At 47.0% G+C, this 23,362-nt stretch overlaps 2 protein-coding genes and 1 long non-coding RNA gene across 5 annotated transcripts in view; 2 read left to right on the top strand and 1 right to left on the bottom strand.

Annotated features, from left to right (window-relative positions):
- The first annotated feature begins 5,830 nt into the window (after window positions 1–5,830).
- Window positions 5,831–23,362, top strand: part of LOC306841248 — a 52,934-nt gene continuing 35,402 nt past the window's right edge. The window contains exon 1 of the long non-coding RNA XR_013781459.1: window positions 5,831–5,875. This is a non-coding gene — a long non-coding RNA (uncharacterized lncRNA). The remainder of the gene's footprint in view (window positions 5,876–23,362) is intronic.
- Window positions 10,288–18,859, top strand: zcchc4 (zinc finger, CCHC domain containing 4). Its single transcript, XM_079371939.1, has 13 exons — window positions 10,288–10,513; window positions 11,277–11,395; window positions 11,877–11,959; window positions 12,125–12,397; window positions 12,597–12,677; window positions 15,989–16,061; window positions 16,143–16,296; window positions 16,500–16,600; window positions 16,689–16,810; window positions 17,166–17,241; window positions 17,324–17,375; window positions 18,385–18,535; window positions 18,621–18,859. The coding sequence occupies exons 1-13, from the start codon at window positions 10,426–10,428 to the stop codon at window positions 18,730–18,732; spliced, it is 1,485 nt and encodes a 494-aa protein (XP_079228065.1). The 5' UTR covers window positions 10,288–10,425; the 3' UTR covers window positions 18,733–18,859.
- LOC306841913 (E3 ubiquitin-protein ligase TRIM62) lies at window positions 12,688–15,552 on the bottom strand. 3 transcript variants are annotated; one of them, XM_079371942.1, is made up of 6 exons: window positions 15,128–15,552; window positions 14,569–14,772; window positions 14,341–14,436; window positions 14,002–14,261; window positions 13,763–13,893; window positions 12,688–13,405 (listed from the first exon to the last, which is right to left on the bottom strand). In XM_079371942.1, exons 2-6 carry the CDS (start codon window positions 14,767–14,769, stop codon window positions 12,807–12,809), a joined length of 1,287 nt encoding a protein of 428 aa, XP_079228068.1. In that variant the 5' UTR covers window positions 14,770–14,772; window positions 15,128–15,552; the 3' UTR covers window positions 12,688–12,806. The 3 variants fall into 3 exon arrangements, with proteins under 3 accessions (XP_079228068.1, XP_079228066.1, XP_079228067.1); XM_079371940.1 differs by having other exon boundaries at window positions 13,763–14,261; XM_079371941.1 differs by having other exon boundaries at window positions 13,763–14,258.

Below are 23,362 nucleotides of genomic sequence, written 5' to 3'. Positions count from 1 at the left end.
TCGTCGCCTCTTGGAGGAAACATCAACATCTTTGCAGCTGATGTTTGAGTTGAATTCTTCGGTAACATCAAGGATGCTTGTTGTGCTTTTCATTATGCAAAGCTTACAGTTTACTGCAGGTCCAGATTTGTTCTTTTCTCTCCAGGCTGAAATGCTTCACGTGCACACACACACACACACACACACACACACACACACACACACACACACACACACACACACACACACACACACACACACTCTTCTCCTCGCACTCGGCTCGGTGGCAGCTGAGCACACAGTAATAACTACATCGCTCTCTACAGAGTAAACCAGTCTCCATTCATTATGTCATTTTCACTTGCAAAACATCGATGGCTGGTTGCCTTCGATGGATAGTTTGTAGTTTTGGCGTGAATTCGGTGTTCTTCAAAAACGTGCCTTTGGATCTTTCGGGATATTTATATATATAAATATATACAACGCAGCAGCCAGCATGTCCTCCTTCTAACTTTAGATTCTGCTCCTGAATGCTCTGGATCTGATTGGACCAGAGAAGGTAGGCGGGGCTTTGAAGGCCGTTTTGGACGCCCCTGGGTTTGCCAGATATGAGAGCAGTTATCAGGTGAACAGGTGTTGCAGCGATGGAAGCGGGCAGTGGAACTGCTTCAGATAGAAGTGATTGTACCCGAGCTAAAAAGCCTCTGCATGTTTCTAATAAGCTCCAGCAGCAGAAAGCTGCTCAAACTAGGATCAATGTTGGAGATGAAACATGGAGAGAGGTTAGAACGCAGAAAGCTTTACAGAGCCATGCAGAGCTGGCTAAACACTGAAGCTACAGAGTCCACCACATGCAGAGCTGGCTAAACACTGAAGCTACAGTGTCCACCACATGCAGAGCTGGCTAAACACTGAAGCTACAGTGTCCACCACATGCAGAGCTGGCTAAACACTGAAGCTACAGCGTCCACCACATGCAGAGCTGGCTAAACACTGAAGCTACAGTGTCCACCACATGCAGAGCTGGCTAAACACTGAAGCTACAGCGTCCACCACATGCAGAGCTGGCTAAACACTGAAGCTACAGCGTCCACCACATGCAGAGCTGGCTAAACACTGAAGCTACAGTGTCCACCACATGCAGAGCTGGCTAAACACTGAAGCTACAGTGTCCACCACATGCTGACCTGTGTGAGAGGAGGGGGCTGATTGTTTCTGATCCTACAAAGAATTAAAATCTGAGAAGTTAATAGTAATTTCAAAATATTGATTAATTCGTCTTCAACCCACAAAATAAAGTTTGCTCATCAAAAACTGTGATGACAAACTGTTCAGAGCGTGCGGTCATGGAGGACAAACAAAATGCCTTTCTTCCCTTCTTCAAAGGCCGATGGAGAATGGCAGGCTGCAGGGAAATGTCACGAGCCCACACCACATTGTTAGCTTAATTACTCTGTGTGTGTGTGTGTGTGTGTGTGTGTGTGTGTGTGTGTGTGTGTGTGTGTGTGTGTGTGTGAGTTTGTGCAGAGGCTTAGCACCACTGAGTATTTGTCTCAATAAGAGGAGCTGTGGTGTCAGCCTGACTGCAGCTCTCTGTCATCCTCCCATTCAGACACTGCAGCAGATGCAACAATGAAGATTCAGTGAACAGAACGAACACACAGACATCAGGCTGGTTAAAGATGCAAATAAGTGAAGACAGTAACTAACCTTTAATAAAGCCACCCTGAGCTGATGGCTTCAGGATGTGACTCTTCTTAACCTTTCTCCTGTACAAACACTTAGTCATGAGTAAATACACACACATCCTCACACCTGACAGAGAACACACACAAACACAAACACAGCCTGCAGGCGCGCACACACACACACACACACACACACACACACACTTCAGAGCAGCACTCCTGCTACGTCTGACCTCGAGGACGTTGTGACACAAATCATCCAGCCAGAGACGATACTCACGAGTCCTCAATCAGAACTTTCCGGGTCTGAGACGGTATCAATATCTGGAGTTGTGTTCTTACTGTACAAACAGCTCGCTCCACTTCTCCAATGAGACCTGATCAGATTACAGCTCAGTAATCCCTTTAAAATATGCTCAAATGTTGTTTACAACTTGACGTTTTTTCTTTAAAAAAAAAAAAAAATTCTATACATATTTATTTCATCATATCAACCCATGTAAGCGTTTCCAATGATGATCAGTTTCTGATCATTTTATCGGAGATCTGCACCGATATTTGCAGATTTATTCACCAGTATCATCACTGTATGAGACGAGCCGTTCTCTTTCTGTCTGTCACCAGCAGAGGGCGCTATGGGCCAATTGCGGCCCGCGGATCAGTTCTATTAAAGTTAGAAAATCAATAAATTATAATAAACGGGCGGTGGAAGTTTTGGACGCCTATCATCGTTTCCACAGTAAAGCGCTCCTGTTTAATAGAACATCTTTGGTCCTATCACAAGCCTGTGTTGTTGGTGAGTCTTTTGCACGCCGTCCTGCTGCGGCGGGCTCGTGATGCGCGTACATGTGCGGCTCCTTCCAGTCGACAGACCGTCGTGTTTGACTGTTTGATAACTGCGTCTGAGAGTTTGTGTATATATGTGTCTCTGTGGATCAAAGATAGGATTGAAGAAAGATCTATCACTCTGGGTTGTTTTTTTTCTCCCGTACAGGACGAGAGACGCTGGTTTGTTATTTCATCTCCGTGTCAGGAGCTTTAAGAAGCTGCTGAAGTCCTCTGAGGATAATGTCTCACTACTGATGATAGCATTAAGCTAAGCTGCAGCGCTGCATGACACTGATCTAATAATACATGTGTGATATTGTTCCCAGCTCTCTGCAGACAGCCAGCAGGTGACTTGATGAGTCAGCAGATTCACACACACACAGAGAGAATGGATCGGCGAGGTCGGGACTCCCCTGACGTGACCTGAGGCGGTCTGAGCTACGATCACCCGGCCCTGTCTGCGCGTCTCAGCGAAGAAGCTAGCTTAAAAAACAAGCCGACGAACTGATACAGGCGGCGTCACTGTATTTGTTAAAGGAATGGAAAGAATGCAAAGTGGCGTGCAGGCTGATGCGAGCGCGGGATGGGTGTGTTCTTCATTTGAATGAATGAATGAATGAATGCATTTATTTGTCATTGCTGCAGGTACGACGAAGGTGAGCGCACCATTCCTGTGGTCTGGAACTAGATAAACAACATCAACCACACAGATCTATGTTACAGACATCTCCGGCAGGATTCACACACACACACACACACACACGATTTGTGACAAACATAGGGAGGAAAAGAGCGAGAGGCTTTTGCAACGTTTGATATGATAGATGGGAATGTGAAATGACCTCGGGGAGCCGCAGCAGCTCGAGGCTCGATACGACTCGGACGTCGTCCCGCTCCGATACAAACACAGCTGCCTGGTTTTATTGACTGTGGCATTTAAAAGAAGATGAAGATGTGACATCCATGAAGTCTGCAGAGGTTTGTTATCGCTGCTTATTTACAAGAACTGCTGCGGATGGTTGCTGCTCTTATCACCAAAGTGAGACAAAAAGAGAAGAATCAACGACTCCTTTCATTCCAGATGTGAGGAAACTTTACAGCTGTGCTTCTCGACCTTTCAGAGTCACGACCCCCAACAACAACAGCAGCTTTGAGGTTCACGATTCGATGACTCTTTATAACACTGAGAGATCTTTATATTACACAGTTTGTGGTCTTATTTTGGGAGGAACTGAAAAAAGAAGGATGGGACTGACAGCCGTCTGTAGGGAGGCACCACAGACTGTAAATATGACTGGACGAAGCCTGAGTGATGTGACGGCTAAAGGCTCATCGGCAGCAGCCGCCATGTTGGAAATGCTGTCTCAGGCTAACTTTGAGTCAAGCTAACGACAAGGCTGCTAACTTTGAGTCAAGCTAACCACAAGGCTGCTAACTTTGAGTCAAGCTAACGACAGGCTGCTAACTTTGAGTCAAACTAACGACAGGCTGCTAACTTTGAGTCAAGCTAACGACAGGCTGCTAACTTTGAGTCAAGCTAACGACAGGCCGCTAACTTTGAGTCAAGCTAACGACAGGCTGCTAACTTTAAGTCAAGCTAACGACAGGCTGCTAACTTTGAGTCAAGCAAATGACAGGCTGCTAACTTTGAGTCAAGCTAACGACAGGCTGCTAACTTTGAGTCAAGCTAACGACAGGCTGCTAACTTTGAGTCAAGCAAACGACAGGCTGCTAACTTTGAGTCAAGCTAACAACAGGCTGCTAACTTTAAGTCAAGCTAACGACAGGCTGCTAACTTTGAGTCAAGCAAATGACAGGCTGCTAACTTTGAGTCAAGCTAACGACAGGCTGCTAACTCTGAGTCAAGCTAATGGCAGGCTGCTAACTTTAAGTCAAGCTAACGACAGGCTGCTAACTTTGAGTCAAGCTAACGACAGGCTGCTAACTTTGAGTCAAGCTAACGACAGGCTGCTAACTTTAAGTCAAGCAAATGACAGGCTGCTAACTTTGAGTCAAGCTAACGACAGGCTGCTAACTTTGAGTCAAGCTAACGACAGGCTGCTAACTTTAAGTCAAGCTAACGACAGGCTGCTAACTTTGAGTCAAGCAAAAGACAGGCTGCTAACTTTGAGTCAAGCTAACGACAGGCTGCTAACTCTGAGTCAAGCTAATGGCAGGCTGCTAACTTTGAGTCAAGCAAACGACAGGCTGCTAACTTTGAGTCAAGCTAACAACAGGCTGAGAGCTGAGGCGGGTTTTAAGCCTCCTGACAAACCGTTACACGGCGCCCACCTGTCAATCAGCTCAGCTACACGCCTTATTGTGAATAACTCTGATCCTTCATCCAATCAGAACTGATGAGTCATCAAAACATTCCCCCCCGTACAGTGTGTGTGGATGGAGACATGAGCTAATCACACCTATTTGGTTTTTTGAAGCAGGCTGTAAACATGTTCATGTCTGCTGTAAAAACAGGCTGTTTGAATGGGTGTGTATGTGACTTCCTGTGCTGCTGCAGCCAGCCTCTAGTGGACACTCCAGGAACTGCAGGATTTTCACTGCAAATACTCGCAATGCTATGAACTGTCAGCTCCCTCATTTAAAGGGACAGAAGCAGGAAAAGAGGGGGGGTCAGGATCAGGTCACAGGACCAGCTGGGGTCAGAACAAAGGACGATTAGTTTGAACATTAAGTCTTTTAATCCTTTATTTACCTTTCACATTCTCTTTGCTTTTCAAACAGTCAACTCCTGCACACTCCCTGCCTCATATTTACACATCGCCACACAAACTGTACAGCTCACCTGTCCATCATCTACACCGCTTTTCCTGTTCCAGGTCGCAGAGGGGGGGCGGAGCTAACCGCTGCAGCATGACACATTAAAAATACATTAACTGTACATATCTTATTTAACGTTGTTGTTGTTGTTTCTTTCATGGATAAAAGTTTCATGACATGGCATGATGTTGATGTTTTGTGAGTAATCTCACTTCCTCACATTGATGCACCAGATCGAGAGCTGCGTTACTCGCACTCAATCTTCTTCACGCCCTTCCACGACAAATTCCCGCATGTCAGCTCACTCTCTCTCTCTCTCTCTCTCTCTCTCTCTGTGCCGAACTTCTGACTCCATCTTCTGTCCTGTCTCGACACACCGTGCACGCAGGACACAAGACTGAACAAGCGAGCGGTGAGAAGAGCACGAGCGAGCGAGCAAGCTGTAAAATGATCTCTTCCTGCTTTTCGACGCTCCATCTCCATCCCTCATGACCTTCCAAATCCAATTCTCGCAACACAGGCACAGCTCTACTGACCTCCAACTGTCTCTCTTCCCACACACACACACACACACACACACACACACACACACACACACACAGGTAGAGATCTGAAATGAATGTTGGTCTCACACACATGATTCAGAAGTTAACGGGTTAGAAGAAGCAGAAAAGTCCAAACAAACATTTCCTTGTTTGTGTCTTTGGTTTGCTCTTTGCAGAGGTCTGCTAATGAATTTCCCCTCCGCCTCCACTTCTCAGACAAACAGCAGCGCTCTCATTAAGAGCTCCGGCAGCGCTGCAGAGCATCGACAGGTCCCGCTCATTAAAAGCACGGGTCATCTGTGCTTCTGTTTGCAAGAGAGCTGCACTCATTAAAAGGCCTCCAGCCTCTGTGCACACTCCCATCCTGTCCTGGTGAAAGGTGCATACTAACCTGTACACGTCTGTGTGAGCTCTGTCATAAAATCAGAGTCACGCACCAGAACTACACGCTTAAACTTGGAATCAATGTTCTCGTTAAATGTCGGGTCTGAGCTGTAATTGCAGCTGCCTGCCACTAGTCCAGGCTCCTGCTCTCATCTCGAAACCAGCACAGGGGACGGATGGCGTCTGGGAAGAGCCTGCACGTCACCCCTCGACCCGCCGTCACACTCAGCCCAGGCATGTGGCTTGTTAACCTGCGAGGCGGGCGATGCTAACGTCAGACAAAGAGAGTAAATGTCAGCAGCATTTCAAACAGCTGTTTACTGAAACATGTGGACTTTCTTCTCCGAGTTCCCCGGAGCTCAACGTCTGACTGTAAAGGACAAACATGTAGACGTCCTTCTTATAATAAATGAGTTGTTCTGGTGTAGCAGGCAGCTACGCTCTCTCGTTTGCGACATGGCGTCCCCTAAAGGTCCTTGGCATCACCCCGGGGAGTCCCCAGGAAAATGAGAGCCGTTCACATCACATGCTCTTCCCCCGGCACTGGGCCCACGTACCTCCACCTTTTCACTGCTTTCATCTGCCAGGAAACACCCGGGAATCTGACTGTCCTTGTTTTGAAGAAGTTGTCCAACATGGCCCGGCGCTGCACTCCACATTATTTGTTTGCATAATGAAAAACAAACGCTGCAGGACGTGACAGCAAACAGAGCCAGCTCAGGAGTGACAGCAGCCCAGCAGGAGTGAGGGGGCCTGCAGAGCCACCAAAACCCCTCTGTGGGCGTCTCTACATCCTGACTAATTAACCCACATGACTTAAATAATCACAGGGACACGTTTGAAACTGTGTCAGAACAACAGACTCAGCCTCAGTGTTTACTGGAGCGTCACATATTTTACCTGAAGGTGAACCCTGAAGCGTCTGCTTTCATTAGCACTCTGATACATGTTGTTCTCTATTTTTAATAGATTTTGTGCACAGACGTGAACCTTGGGATGTTGTTGTGCAGCAGAAGGAGGTTAGAGATTGCATACATTAAAACAGAGGATACACACACTCACAGAAGGACATCAAAGGTGTATTTGTCTTATTATTCCTTCAATAAAAAGGGTCTTACCAGTGCTGCTCATGGTGCCAGTCAGATGTCTTCTCCAGTCAGGTGATGCTCAGTAAATAAGCCGCTATCCACATTGACAGTACATGGATGATGCCTGCAGCCAGCAGCGGGGAGATGTTCACACCGGGGTGTCGCAGAGATCCAGGCCGGTCCTGGGTGCTGCTGCGCCCGCAGAGAGAGCAGAACAGAACCGCCGCACTGACAATGTCCCGCAAACACTGCAGGGCTGCGGAGCCTCACTGCACACTGGAGGAAAACACAGTGCAGGTTGGGTGTGGGCGCACGGTGGAGAAATGCGACTACAGTCAAGACACGTGAAGAAATAAAAGTGTTTCCGGTGGGAGATTTCAAATTAAAAGTCTGTCTGAGACCACGCATTATAGGCAGCGAAAAGAAAAGTTATCTTTTTTGCTGTGGATGTAAAACAATGAATATTCTGCATAGATTAAATTTTTATAATGTGTTGTCATTGTCGGTTTTAGCCAGGTGAAGTCTCGAGCAGGTCCAGACATATTTAAATTCAAGCTAAACTGTAATTATATTGAATCATATGATTTAGGTCTAGACGTGTACTTTGTAAAGCATGTTATTAACATATTATTAGTACATGTAGGCTTATATCATTTTAATCAGGCATGAATAGTATATTAGACTAAATATTTAACCAACCAAGTTGGTGACGCAGCATTTGTCATTTTAATAATTTGATTTTTTTTTGTTGATATTTTTTATTAAAGTTTAGTCCAGTGAATGTAAACATGGACATTTTCATCATGAGCGGATTTTTGTATTTTATTAAATCGACAAAAAAAAAGTTCTGAATTAAAAACCTGAAACTCCCTCGACCTTTTCATGAAGGTCAACAAGTTAGCAAAACTGATAAGCTGGCTAATGCTAGCTAGCAGCACCGGGCAAGCTCATGAGATTTAATATCTACTGTAATGTTTGCCCGAGTCATCTTCTTTCATCAAGGAAGCTTAATTTCAGCTAAAGACACGGACTTACAGAAATCATGATTTTGTCCAACTTTTCTCTTCTTCAGCTTCTTCCTCCGCCACGTTAGCATCCTCATGCTACAGTTAGCATCCTCATGCTACAGTTAGCAGTCTGGTTTCCAACATCATCCGCTTATCATGTTTGTTTGTTTGTTTGTTTGCTAATATTCCAACGGTCATTATATTCACATCCCTTTAATGTGATCAGAAGAATTAAACATTTTAAATGAAGTTTTAACAAATGAATGTGATCTACAAAATGTTGTGTTTCAGTCTTTAAAAAAGTTGGAAATATTAACTGCATCCAGACTCCGAAATTAATTTACTCTTTAAGTTTAAGATATTATAAATGTTAATAATGTTGTTTTCTGATCAGTTTGGCTTTTAAATTTAGATTTTGTCCAATAAAAATTAAGTTTGGAGTCATTTGTAAAATGTTCAGCCGTGTAAATAGATGTTTGTTAAATCATGATGCTGAATAAATAACACAAGAAAGACAATTAAAAAAAACAACCTATTAATATAATATACTGAAACATAAATTACTTCAGCTTTATATTCTTACATTGTCCCCTCGGTCAACTGCAAAGAAAATGTTTTATAACAACCACAGAAATGTGCTTCTGTCACATATTTATTTTATTTTTCTGAAACCCATTGATTAAGTAAGAATACGTTTGTGATTATTTAAATATTTTTGCTTTTAATTTAATTTGCTTTAATTTGCATTTGTCTTCCTGCATGCATGGACCTCAAGAGCCACCATACTCTCCCAGTATCGAATAAAGAAAAAAGGAAAAAGTTTTCTGTATCTTAACTCTTATTTTGAAGGGCTACGTCCATCTTTTCCTGTCTCAGGTTGGTGAACAGTAGGCATCTTGTCTGTGCTCTGCTTCAGCATCCAGCAGACTGCTCCCACACACACACACACACACACACACACACACACACACACTCAGCATCCTCGAGCTGACGGTGCTGGCGCAGCAGATGAGGGAAATGTAGTATTTCCAGATGAAAGCCTTCATTGTGATGAGCTGCGTGCTCTCGGGATGTGGACTACATCCCTGCTCGGTCTGTTCAGTGTCAACAAACCGCATTATGGGAGAAATCTGTGCAGACGGATCATTTCATGAACTCTCTTTGTTTGATTCATTGAGAGTCGCCTGTGTTGATCTTAAATGAAGATCACAACAAGAGGTACAAAGACACGAAATTAACATTAATGTTAATGCACCTCTTGTTGTGGTGTGTGAAATAATTGGCCCAGTGGGTGGATTATTTTAAAATGCTTCATGCAGCTTTTGGAGAAAATATTAGCCTCCTGTCTGTTTCGGAACTTTAGGAAATTTATAACATTTTTATTTAAATATTTTGATTCTTGGTTAAAGTAGGCCAAACTGTAAATTAGAATAAGATGACACCTTATAAAATAAAGAGTAAAATAACACTGACCAACATCAATACAGCAACACAATAAACTGAACTCACAGATGGACTTAAAGAAAGCTCCAAATTAAAGTGTAATTAAATTAAAGTGTAATTAAACATATACCAAGAACACTGGTTAAATTATACCTGTCTATATGTCCCTGCGGTTACTGATGAAGGAAATAAACGTGTAAAATAGAAATACAACATTTGGCTTATTTTCTCATTATTTCAAAAAAGGTTTATTATTTCCAAATAAATTGATTATTTGTGTGGCTTAATTAGGCTCTCTGTCTCTAAAGAGGACTTCATGAATAGGCTACACCCCCTAATGAATCTAATAAAAAAAGTAATTTATGGGAAATAAATCCTTAAAAGGGATCAATTCTATAATAAAACACACAGTTAGAAATTGTGTAATAATGTGATTATATGTGTGCTGCAGCTAAAGCTCTAGATATCATTATTATTATTATCTAACACGTGTCTGTGGTTATTATCCTCAGAACAGATCGATCTCTGTTTTGGTTGGTCGATGACGCACATTCACCGCGACAACATTCTCATGACGTCATATTCGCTCGTCTAACTAAAGACCCACCAGCATGGCTCGGAGCTGACAGAGAGGAGTGTGGTCGTGTTAGATGTTGAAGAAGCTGTGCATCGATAAATAAAAAACATGGAGATAAGTGAAGCTCACGAGGACACTTTGGGAATAAAAGTTATTCTTGAGGAGGAGAGTAAAACGGCGCCATGTTGTCCTCATGGTGAGTTTATGTTTAAAGAGAATAATCAGTAAACTGCGTTATTTTCTCTTTAACTCCCTTTACTCTTTATATTTAAAGGTAATGTGATTTTTCCCCGAGTGAGTGTGGTGTGTTGATAAATTCGGATAACATTAAAAGTGCTGTTACAGAAAAATAAAAACTTTAAAGATCGTTAAAATGTCTTAACCTATTTTTTTTTTTTTAATCTATCTTTTTTTTTTTTACCATAATTTTATTATTCAGTATTCATCAATTAACTTGTTTTTGATCATCACAAATCAATTTATTTTCATTTTTCACTTCCCCTCTAATGCACAACATTGGTGCAAAATACTTTTTAAATTAATGTGTTTGATCATTTAAATATTGCAGGTATTTATTTAATATCTTGTGTTTGATAAATAATTTATCTCATTAAATTATTAATATAAGTCTGGAAATCACACCTGCCTCCACGGGTCATTTTTGACCCACATGTTTAAACGTGATGTTGTTCATAAATAAAAAAAATCCAACATGAAAATAATGATTTGTGGTCACTAAATATAAGATATTAAATGAATACCTGCTATATTAAATGATCAAATGTGTTGATTAAAAGAGTATATTAACGAAACCCTCAGCCATGCATGAAATAACAGGAAGTGAATGAAGGTCATTTTTGACCCGTGTCAAGATGAGTTTGTTTTTTCTTTTAATCATACAGAAGGATTTAAGACACCTTGAGAATAAACCAGCACATTGACGTGTTTCTCTTTCCAAGGTCCCACGCTGCTGTTCGAGAAGGTTGGGAAAGGAGGAGACAAAGGCAGGAGGTTCTACGCCTGCTCGGCCTGCAGGGACAGAAAAGACTGCTCCTTTTTCCAGTGGGAAGAAGACAAGGTAGGCGTGCCAGCGTCATGACAGTCTAATACAGGTGCAGTCACATCTGTGGACAGATATCCTGACATATTGAAGGCCTTTGTTTTATAATGACCCATCGTCATCTCCAAATATGAAATAAGACCAACCAGCACAAGGAGTTGTAATACACAGAGCAGTGTGTGCATCAACGTGGCGTGGAGGCTGGTTATGGAAGCCCAGGTTCCTTCAGCTGGTCCGTGTTGTTGGGTCCAGTGTGTCACGTGTCGTTGGGTCCAGTGTGTCACGTCTTTCTCTCCCAGTGAGCTAACCAGTGCTGGCTCTGTGTGCGAGCAGCCGCCAGCTCCTGAACCTCACTGAGAGTCTGTGGACGAGCTGAAGGCCGCCATCAACGCAACCCGGGCTTCCATAACGCCTCATGCTGATTGGCTCCATGTGACGCTGCTGAGGAACCGAGTGAACACACCGTCAGTCGTGTTAAAATGCATTTGAACCCTTTCAGGTGTCTGAGGTCAGACGTTTGGCCCGAGAAGCAGAGAACGAGTCAAAGAGAGCGCCGTTCAGCCAGCAGCAGTACTCCAAGAGGTAAGGAGTCTCCTGCATGATTGGACCAGGGAACAGCCAATCAGCTGCTGCCCCTGCTGTGTAGTTCTCTGATCCTGTAATAGCAGACACATTGCAGAATGCTCCTCGTGCTGGCGTGTTGAGGATGGCGTTTTGACGACGCCGTGTGTGCTTTCTCTCCCTCAGGTTTGCAAAGTTCGCGGCGCTGCGCACAGACGAGAGGAAGTTCTGTCAGGACTGTCAGACGCTGCTGCTGCCGAGCGAGCACGAGGCGCACGCCTCGCACAAAACCTCGCACGTCACCGCCGCCCAGCTGACCCGGCCCAGCGTGCTGCTGCGTCCGCTCCACAACAAGAAGAGCAACGCTCAGTACCTGTTCACCGACCGCAGCACGCACTTCCTGTTGGACACGCTGGCACGGCTCGGCTACAGGAAGCTGCTGTGTGTGGGAACCCCGAGGTCAAGTATTCCTTCTCACAGATCTTTTAACCTTGTTTTTACAAACTCGGAGCGGTCAGAGCGGCGTCTCGGCGACCCGAGATTTGGAAGCATTGAATTAGAAAAAGAGCTGATGATAGAGACGTTAAAAACAACACGACTGAGTGATCTTTATGTTTCTTTAATGATGTTATAAAAATGATTGTCGTGACGGTTTCAGACTTCATGAGCTGGTCAAGCAGCGAAACGTGGAGCAGAAGAGCGAGCCGATGAAGAGCCTGCTGCTGGACATCGACTTCAGGTTGGTTCGTTTTCATGCTTTTTAGGTTTGAAGCGTTCCTGACAGAGCTGACGTGCAGGTGTGAATGGACAGAGGAGATTGTCCGCCTGGCGGCGTCCTGCAGAGTCCGCCTGGCGGCGTCCTGCAGGGTCAGGGGTTGTTGAGGTGACACAGCTCCAGGTGGTTGTGCCAGATCTGGTCCTCGGGCGGTTTGAGGAAGCGCACTGCGGCGTACAGCGGCTCGGTGAACTGATGGTGAACCCTGTCGAAGACGGGCGTCACCGCCGCGGAGAACCTCTGCAGGACCGCCATGTTGTCTGCGTCGTAAAACACCAGCTGGCCTTTCTTATAATTCACCCACACGCCCACCTTCCCCAGCGCCGCCTGCCCCACCCCCTGGCACGCCACGTGGCGGTCGTTGTGCCAGGCGGTAAGATGGCCGCCACGGAGCTCAACGCACCACGAGTTCCTGTTCCGGCCGAGTTTAGCTCCCTTGTCCCGCCCCTTCCTGTCCAAGCGGATGTAGGCCACGCCCACAGCCCAGGCCGAGCTGCAGCGGACGTCAACTTCCCAGTAACTGTGAGGGGCGGCGAGGGGAGCGCCGCTCAGAGCGCAGCACACCTTATCAAACTGCAGGGGGTGCTCTGGAGCCGAATGGGCGGAGCCTGAGAAAGACAGGCCACGCCCATCTGCAGCCACGGTGATCTCGCCGTGGCAGGTCTGCCTGTCGATCACGACGGGAGACGAATCTGAAATGACAGACAGAATCTGTTTGTAAACAAAGTGCTGCTCAGTGGTCGAGTCGTCTCAACCCGGGAGGTTGAGGGTTCGATCCCCATCTCCTGTAGACGCATATCTGACGTGTCCTCGGGCAAGGCACTAAAGTTCCAACCTTCAAATTTTGTAAATTCCGGTGGAGAAATTCCAACTTTGAAAATTCACGGAATTTTGGAACCTCATATTGTCGTCACACACACACACACACACACACACACACACACACACACACACACACACACACACACACACACACACACACACACACACACACACACACACACACACACACACACACACACACACACACACACACAGAGGGTCAGTACCTAAGAGGAGCGTCTTCCTCTGCAGCTGAGCCTTCAGCTGCTTGGAGATGGACGATAACGTCTTCAGCAGCTTCTCTAGTCTCTCCTGGTTCAGTCGGATCAGTCTCTCCGAGGCGTCCGGCTTCTTCGGGCTGAAACACAGATCACACACACATCTCATGTGATGGACCAGAATCTGGTTCTGACCCTGCAGGTGAGACCCACACACACCCACACGCATCAGACCCAGCAGCTCCCACCTGAGTCCCAGCCTGTCCTCGTCCTCCTCCGCCCCGCCGCCACTGCCGCTCTCGCCCAGCGCTCTCTCCGTGCTGCTGATGTTCTTCGAGACCTGGTCCTGGTGCTGTTTCCAGTCCTTCAGGACCTGGTCCAATCTGGTCCTGGTCTCCCTCAGGTCCAGCTCCAGAGCGTCGAGGACCGCCTGCTCGTCGTGACTCAGGACGGAGCGCATGCTCTCGAAGTGCTCCCGGACCTGCTGCTTCATCACCTCCGTGCGCTTCTTCAGAGAGGAACGGGGACAGTTACTGGACCCTGCCCGCCCATGCCTGCAGGTCTAGATCTGCTGGTCTGATACTCACGGAGAGGTCGGCCCTGCGTTTCTTCAGAGACTGGATGTGAGCTTCACTTTTGGACCTCTCCGCCTGCAGCTCGTCCAGACGTCTGCTCAGCTGCTCCTGCACAGGTCACAGACACTGAACTCATCACACGCATGCACCCCCCCCGCCCCCCCCATCCCCCGCCCCCCCTGCAGCTCTATAATGGATCCTGTTAATTGGTTAAAACTCTCTTTAATGAAGTCGTGTCACCTGAGTGGGCTGTCCGGCGTTGGCCGTCTTCTTCTTCAGTTTCGGAGAGCGAGGGAACGGCTGGACGCTGTCGCTGTTCGAGTCCAGAGGAGTGAAGCTGAATCCGTCCTGCAGTGCACCGTACGAGCCTGCAGAGGGCGCCGCGAGCCCGCTCTGTGCTGACCTCCCATTACCCACAGCTGGACCCTCTTCCTCTGCCATTTCCTGTGTGACGCAGAAACAACATCAGACGCATCGAAGCCTCGACCTCGGAGGTTTCCACCTGTTTTTTGTTTTTAGTTTTGAACTTCCTGCTGCAGAGAAACCTGCTGTTCAGGTTTAAAGTCTCGATCACACGCTCGACCTGCAGAGATCTGAGCCGCTTGTTCTTTCAGATGAACAGAAAACCAAACGGCTGCAGACAGAAACACCTTGAAGTGTGTTCAGATTTTATGCACGGCTGCAGAACATCTCGCTGGAATCCACCTTTAAGACACGAGTCCCGTCTCTGCAGACAGAACAGAAATGTTTGCACCGTCGAATTCAGCATGAAAAACGTCCCGACTTGAGGAGTTCTTACCGGAGGAGTCTGCGCTGCGTCTGTGCTGCGTGTCTCTGTGAAGAATGTGCAGCGTCGAGGAGCACAGAGGGCGTGTTCTGTGTGACAAGCTCCAGCCTGCACACACACACACACACACACACACACACACTCCTCACCTCTCGGGATGAGCGGCGTGTTGGCGTGGCGTGTGTGTACAGACGATGAGTTCAGACTTGCTCTAATTTTCCAGCCTCCAGTTTGAGCAGAAGGAAAGACAGCATGAAGGTCTTTAAAGGGTTAATCCACTCTTTTTTTTAAAGATGGCCGAAGTGCTCTTTAAAGTCTAAATAAACAACAAGGACAAATCTTTAGTCATGTTGTTTTTAATCTGGAGCTGCAGAACAGACCAGGATGTGTGACTTCACCCTTTCAAATTAAAAGCCTGATTACTGGTCAATCAGTGACTGACCTGATCTCCTGGAGGCTCGCCCGGCCCGTGGCGTGCTCATGAGAGGAGCTGTAACGCTGCTTGTCTTGTCAAACATCGCAGGAGTCGCTGCTCGACTTCACTTAAGTCTCACTGTCCAACTTTTCCTGCAACAGCGCCGTTTGAAGCTCCGCCCCCATCACGCCTGAACACATTCATATTGATTCATAAACGCGGTAACATCCGAGTCCCGGTCAGTGAATTCACACTGCACACACACACTCATCCTCTGGCTCCGCCCCCTAACTCCTCTGATGGACGACAGAGGCGGGACCAAGCTCCCGTCACGCCTCAGATTGAAGGTGAAAGGTCACAGGAGTGTTAAACATCTCGCCTCAGAGTGGCGGGCTGATGATGCTAGCGTAGCGGCGTGCAGTGACGATGACTCATTCTCGCTTTTTGTGGTGTTTCAGATTCGCTCAGTTCTACAGCCGCGATGAATTCTGTCACTACAACATGTTCAACCATCACTTCTTTGACGGAGAGGTAAGAGTTACACGCCTGAACGTGCGCCATGTTGACTTCATGTTAAAGTGGAGCTGAAGCGCTCTCTCTCTCTGTGGTCAGGCGTCCAGGGCCGTCCTGCAGACCTTCCTCTCCACTGACGGCGAGGGCGAGAAGGTGGCGATGGTGGCCGACCCTCCGTTCGGTGGTTTGGTGAAACCTTTAGCCAGAAGTTTCTCTCTGATGTCCCAGATGTGGAAGAAGCTGCAGAGTCCCGGTCAGTGTTTTATTTCTTAATCTTTCATTGCAGCGTTCAAACTGGGCGCCATCTTACCGCGCTGTCATTGGCTGGAGGAAACGGACCAATCAGAGGACACGTGGAGCAGCTTCCCTTTAGGGATACGTCTGTTTTATTTTGGAGGAGGAAGCTGCTGACTCTTCAGTGTTTGACCTTTGAACTGTGCGTCCCTGTGCTCGCAGGCGGCAGTGACGGCGAGCTCGCCATGATGTGGATCTTCCCGTACTTCTTTGAGCCTCGTATCCTGGAGTGTCTCCCGTCCCTCGCCATGCTGGACTATCAGGTGAACGTCCACACAACACGTGAGCTCTCGCTGCTCCTTCAGTCCGGAGCGTGAATAAAGCAGCCATGTTGTTTTTGGCTCCTCCCAGGTCGACTACGACAACCATCCGCTGTACAAACACGGGAAGACGGGCAGGAAGCAGTCGCCTGTCCGAGTCTTCACTAACATCTCCGCTAAAGACGTCGTCCTGCCCAAAGACGAGGGCTACAGGTACGAACACAGGTCACTGACCACGCGCCGACACACGAGTCAAAATGTTAAACTCCATTTTGTTTTGAAGGAAAGAAAACGACGCAGAGACGGCGTCACTGAAAAATGAGAGCGCTAGCTTAGCTTAGCACGCCTAGCACTGCTTTTTGTTAGCTACATGTAGCTCCTCATCAGTCTCCTGTTAAACCTCCAAGAAAGGATCTCACAGTCCAAACCTGCCCGCCTCAGCAAATCAAGGGCGTGGCGCCGTGCCACCAGGCAGGAAGGCCCCGCCCCCTTCTGGAGAGTAAAAAAGGAATGTGACAGTGATGGATTTTTTTTTTTAAAAAGCTGTCGTGTCTTCTCCTCCTGACAGATTTTGCTCCGTGTGTCAGAGGTTCGTGTGGTCGCTCAACAAACACTGCACGAAATGCAACGTCTGCCCGTCAAAGGTGAGAAGTCGCTATGACGACGCACATCCACTGAAGGAAGCATGCACATGTTGACTCCTCGTTTCTCTGTCATCATCTCCAGGATGGAAGAGAGTGGAAGCACTGCTCCACGTGCCAGAAATGTGTGAAACCATGTGAGTAAATATGACCGAGTGATAATGTTCAGGTTACTACAAGGACCAATCAGAGAGCTGCTCTCTTCCTGTGTGATCATGAAGGAAACCTGCTGTGTTGAAGCTTCTCTGACAACAATGCAGCAGCCAGTATGTCCTCCTTCTAACTTTAGATTCTGCTCCTGAATGCTCTGGATTTGATTGGACCAGAGAAGGTAGGCGGGGCTTTGAAGGCCGTTTTGGACGCCCCTGGGTTTGCCAGATATGAGAGCAGTTATCAGGTGAACAGGTGTTGCAGCGATGGAAGCGGGCAGTGGAACTGCTTCAGATAGAAGTGATTGTACCCGAGCTAAAAAGCCTCTGCATGTTTCTAATAAGCTCCAGCAGCAGAAAGCTGCTCAAACTAGGATCAATGTTGGAGATGAAACATGGAGAGAGGTTAGAACGCAGAAAGCTTTACAGACCCATGCAGAGCTGGCTAAACACTGAAGCTACAGCGTCCATCACATGCAGAGCTGGCTAAACACTGAAGCTACAGTGTCCACCACATGCAGAGCTGGCTAAACACTGAAGCTACAGTGTCCACCACATGCAGAGCTGGCTAAACACTGAAGCTACAGTGTCCACCACATGCAGAGCTGGCTAAACACTGAAGCTACAGTGTCCAGCACATGCTGAGCTGGCTAAACACTGAAGCTACAGTGTGCACCACATGCTGAGCTGTGTGAGAGGAGTGGGCGGAGCCAGACAGCTCTCTGTGATGATCAGAGTTTAGACTGCAGTACTATTTTTAAACACTAGGGGCCACCGTCACTATCTTGGCTTGATAAATCACATTAAGTGTACAAACGTCTCCCAGAACACTTTGCATATTTATTCAGGCAAACAAACTGAACAGACGCCATACGATCAGAAGGGTGGTCTGAAGTTAGCACATGAATCAGGCGTGTTGCGTGTTGTATGTTGCGTGTTGCTCCTTTAAGGTCAGGTCATGTGTTGCACTGATTGAAGGATTCGTTCCCCCTCTCAGCGTGGAGACACTGTCAGGCGTGCGGCCGCTGTGCTCTCCCAGATCACCCGTGTGGGCAGAGCGAGGGGAAGCAGGGCTGCTTCAGCTGCGGCAGCCTGGAGCACAAACGCAAAGCGTGTCACGTCAGAGAGCAGCAGCGGACCAATCACAGGTGAGCTCAGGGTTCGATCACTTTCATTCCATTGAAAACACCGTGTAGACCACGTCTTAACCTTCGATTCCTGTCTCTCCTTCAGTCGGCGCTTTAAAGCCCAGAGTGTCTCCAAGCGTCCCTCCGTCAAACCGAAGGGAAAGAGGAAGTCTGGAGCAGCACGCAGAGCCAAGAAGATGGCCGCTCTGTCTGTGTGAGCGAGCGAACGAGCGAGCGAGCGGACGGATCGTCCAGCAGCGTGACAGCGACTCTGTTTTTATAAAAAGAATCTGTTATTGTTCATTAAAAAAGAAATACAAGAAACTGCTTTTACATTTCTTTGATCTACATCCAGACTTCAGACACACTGAACGATGACCCACAATGCACCAGGAGGAGTCTGTTTTCTCACACACACACACACACACACACACACACACACAGAACGCTCGTGAAAACAAACGTGAAAGTTTTCATGTTGAGCCTCACGTGTGAACACAAACCTAGCGTTACTCGGCCCGCTAAAGCAACATTTCCACGTGGCGAGGTCGATGTGTCGCGGGTTAGCGACCCCGCTTTGACTCGACTCTGTTCGGTTCTGATCCCCTCGGTCGTAGTCGATGCTGTGAATACGACCCGGGACAAGAAGCAATGGGATCCAAGCAGAACGCCATCACGGTGGAGTCATCTGCTTTTTCATCTTCTTTTATTAACGTCACGTCTAAAACCTCCTGACGCCGCCGCTGCCGCCGTCCCATCTGACGGGGGAAGTCTGATTTGATTGGACGTCGACGGAGAGCAACGTGTCCATGAAAACACTTCAAGGTGAAACTCCTGCACAGTCACATTTCAGTTCTGGACCTTCATCCGGAAAGACATACACACTCCTGAATACTTTCAATATTTTGTACCAACATACAAATAAATCCGTTTTTTTTTTTTTTTTTTTTTTATCTTTCAGAAGAGCGCCCCCCTCTGACGAGTGTCCAAAAACGTCTCGACAAGCTTCTTCTATCAGCGAGAAGATGAGTTTTATTTATATCAGTGGATTAATTCCGAAACACGGCAGAGCCTCTCAGCAGGGGGCGCTGTAGAGCTCTGTAAATACTTCATGCTCCCTGGGTGCTGTTTATGTTTATTCTTCGTTCCTTGTTTATTTATTCTTTGTTCTTTGTTAAATGTCTGCAAAATATTTAGATGTTTTGTTTCGATTGTCTTTCAATCTTCGATCTGTGATTTTTTTCGTTCGAGTTCTTGCTTTCACTTTCACATTTATGTTTCTTTGTTCCGTTTGTTCAAAAATGTAATAAAATATATAGAGTTTATAAAAGTGTTAGCGTTCACTTCAGGAGTTTTCTGTGTGGTTTTCAGCGCTGACAAGTCCAGACAATGAGAAGGAAAAATTAAAGGTTATTTTCTTGAAACTGTTCGGACTCTTTCGCACGCCCAGCCCTGCAGGAAGGTGAGAGATTATGGTGTGGCTTGTTTTATCCTGTAAACTGTCCTGACTCATCCACTGAGGAACAAACCTGAGAAACATCACAAACAAAGTCAAGGTGAGACAGACTGGAGTTCTCACAAGGCCACATCCACACCGTCAGAAACACACGTTTGTTCCTCAAAGAGACATGAAACGAACTTCTGCATCTTTTACAACCAAGAAAAAAACAACCTGAGACAACCGGACAGCACCTGTGTTTCTGAATCTGTCACCACCTGCTGTTACTGTTATTTTCTCTTCACTTGTCTGTAAACTGTTTCATGACGTGTGCTGCTGCTGCCCTCGCGGCCGGGTCACCTGTGTAAGTTAATTAATTACCTGGTTAAATAGAAATAAAAACAGCCTGTGAGTTATTTAACCTCAAACGTAAAAGACGGTGACGTCACAATCTGTGTTCAGTCGGTTCAATTTGACAACTTCAACTTGTTTATTAGCATTTGAAGTTTTGCAGAAAGTGTGAAAAATATCTGCAAGGTCATTGCAAGGTCATTGATTTCTGACGCGCTGAAACTTTTCCTCACTACAAGCCGTGAGCTCCACGGTTCAGCGTTGGCCACCAGAGGGCAGCATTGTTCAAGCGTCGTGTTGTCTCCCATGATGCCTTGCTCTCAGGAGTGTTTAAAAGTTGTTCCTCTGAGCTCCGTGTGCATGTCTAACATGTCCCTCACACGCCGTGAATGAAGGCTTCCAGTGACACACAGGCTGTCTCATAAACCAGATGGATTGTTATACAGAACATCCTGCACCAATCAGGCACCGTGTATGTTTATGGTGATAACGGTGAGAAGACAGAGTCATCCTCTCTCACGCACACACACACACACACACACACACACACACGTGTGCATGCACACTTTCATTCATGTTTATTCAGTCCGAACAGTGAAGGGAAGCAGACACCAGAGTGCTGCTCAGAAATGTACAACAAGCCTGACCTTTAACCCTGTGAAAACACAGAGTAACCTCCGTGTAGAGAGAACGTGCAGGCAGATATGATGGAGACAGAGATGCATTATTTAAAACATTCTCTGTGATTTCCCAAAGCTACAAAGAGAGCGTGTCAGGGACTGAACTTCATGCAGGTTTCTCTCAGTTTATATCCTGCAGATTAAAGGAGCAGTATGTAACTCTAGTGTAGACCCCCTAGTGTTTAAAATGGGTACTGCAGTCTAAACTCTAATCATCACAGAGAGCTGTCTCCCCCCCTCCTCTCGAGAGTGGATGCTCACACACTGTAGCTTCAGTGTTTAGCCAGCTCTGCATGTGGTGGACACTGTAGCTTCAGTGTTTAGCCAGCTCTGCATGTGGTGGACACTGTAGCTTCAGTGTTTAGCCAGCTCTGCATGTGGTGGACACTGTAGCTTCAGTGTTTAACCAGCTCTGCATGTAGAGACACTGTAGCTTCAGTGTTTAGCCAGCTCTGCATGTAGAGACGCTGTAGCTTCAGTGTTTAGCCAGCTCTGCATGTGGTGGACACTGTAGCTTCAGTGTTTAGCCAGCTCTGCATGTGGTGGACACTGTAGCTTCAGTGTTTAGCCAGCTCTGCATGTGGTGGACACTGTAGCTTCAGTGTTTAGCCAGCTCTGCATGTGGTGGACACTGTAGCTTCAGTGTTTAGCCAGCTCTGCATGTGGTGGACACTGTAGCTTCAGTGTTTAGCCAGCTCTGCATGTGGTGGACACTGTAGCTTCAGTGTTTAGCCAGCTCTGCATGTAGAGACACTGTAGCCTCAGTGTTTAGCCAGCTCTGCATGTGGTGGACACTGTAGCTTCAGTGTTTAGCCAGCTCTGCATGTGGTGGACACTGTAGCTTCAGTGTTTAGCCAGCTCCATGGGTCTGTAAAGCTTTCTGCGTTCTAACCTCTCTCCATGTTTCATCTCCAACATTGATCCTAGTTTGAGCAGCTTTCTGCTGCTGGAGCTTATTAGAAACATGCAGAGGCTTTTTAGCTCGGGTACAATCACTTCTATCTGAAGCAGTTCCACTGCCCGCTTCCATCGCTGCAACACCTGTTCACCTGATAACTGCTCTCATATCTGGCAAACCCAGGGGCGTCCAAAACGGCCTTCAAAGCCCCGCCTACCTTCTCTGGTCCAATCAGATCCAGAGCATTCAGGAGCAGAATCTAAAGTTAGAAGGAGGACATACTGGCTGAGAGTTTGGACTCACAGAGCTTCCCCGAACACTTGAGATTATAATACCAGTGATTTGTATTTATTCTTCTGTTGCCATGAAGTCATGTGACCTGAGCACTTGACCCCAGAACCCTCCCTTCACTGAAGCTCATGATATTAAGAGACACGCACTCAAAGGCTGGTCGGGACACTTTCAATGAGATTCTTCTGGTTAAATACGCTTCAAAGAAAAATGAAGGATTCTTCAAGGTCACATATTCTCCTCCTCTTCATCAACCCGTCTAAATAAGTCTCACAGCTCCTTGTCTGAAGAAATGATACCTTCAAATAGATGAAGGATATGGAGGATGAAATATTAAAGAAGTGAAGCTCATGGTGTCGCACATCAGAAGCACACCTTCAGTGTTTGAAAGGATTCATTGTGCGTATGAAAGAGGAGCGTGGTCAAAAGAGAGACGCTGTTTCATCCCCGCTCGTCTAAAGATGATCATTGTGAACAGCTGAAAGAGCCGGTTGTCGGTTCTATTCCCATCCGCTCTGAAAGCGTTTCCTGTCTCAACCTTCACTGACCTTTTGAAGCTGCGCTTTAATCTGCGCACAACAAAGACGGGAGCGGTCCGTCCCCTCGCAGCAGGTGGCCTCACGCACACGCACACACACACACACACACACACACACACACACACACACACACACACACACACACACACACACACACACACACACACACACGATGATGCACTTGAAAGCAGAGATGGATCAATGACATGTAAGCTCAGAGTCTGTAGGGGCCCGAGGCGAAGCGTCACAGGGGCCCGGAGGGCGGCACGCCATCCTCCTCTTCTTCTGCTGTCAGACGGATAACTCCTCCGCCATTTTCTTTGTTGACTTTGACAAACGTCGTTCTTCACAGGATTGCGGCGTGCTACGCTTAGCATACAAAGCTCTGACGCACCGAGCAGGCGGCCAACAACGAGTGGCGACGACTCGGTCAAAGAGTTGTACTTGAACACAATGCAGAGACAACAGCCGACGGCCAATCACGACGTCCGTTCTGCGCCAGGCCAGCAGGGGGCGGTAATCCGTCGTTATGATAGGAGAAGATTATTTTTACATCGCTGTCGCTCGCCACTCGGGTTGTAGGAACGTCTAATCCAGAGTACGGTGTCTCTCTGTCTCGCCTCCTGACAAGCAGCGCCTCTGTGAAAGACA

This window comes from Symphodus melops, assembly GCF_947650265.1.
Source record: "Symphodus melops genome assembly, chromosome: 20".
In the NCBI taxonomy this organism is placed as follows: Eukaryota; Metazoa; Chordata; class Actinopteri; order Labriformes; family Labridae; genus Symphodus; species Symphodus melops.
The sequence above is the reverse complement of the archived record's forward strand: the minus strand, read 5'-3'. Positions and strand labels throughout refer to the sequence as shown.

Bases quoted from the DNA above. Each gene is read 5' to 3' on its own strand.
- LOC306841913 (XM_079371940.1), bottom strand. From the start codon at position 14,769: ATGGCAGAGGAAGAGGGTCCAGCTGTGGGTAATGGGAGGTCAGCACAG. The intron at 14,437-14,568 runs GTGACACGACTT...TGACCTGTGCAG, and splicing joins ACGCCGGACAGCCCACTCAG to GAGCAGCTGAGCAGACGTCT. The intron at 13,406-13,762 runs GTACTGACCCTC...CTGTCATTTCAG, and splicing joins GAGGAAGACGCTCCTCTTAG to ATTCGTCTCCCGTCGTGATC.
- zcchc4 (XM_079371939.1), top strand. From the start codon at position 10,426: ATGGAGATAAGTGAAGCTCACGAGGACACTTTGGGAATAAAAGTTATT. The intron at 12,398-12,596 runs GTCAAGTATTCC...TGACGGTTTCAG, and splicing joins CTGTGTGTGGGAACCCCGAG to ACTTCATGAGCTGGTCAAGC. The intron at 16,062-16,142 runs GTAAGAGTTACA...CTCTGTGGTCAG, and splicing joins ATCACTTCTTTGACGGAGAG to GCGTCCAGGGCCGTCCTGCA.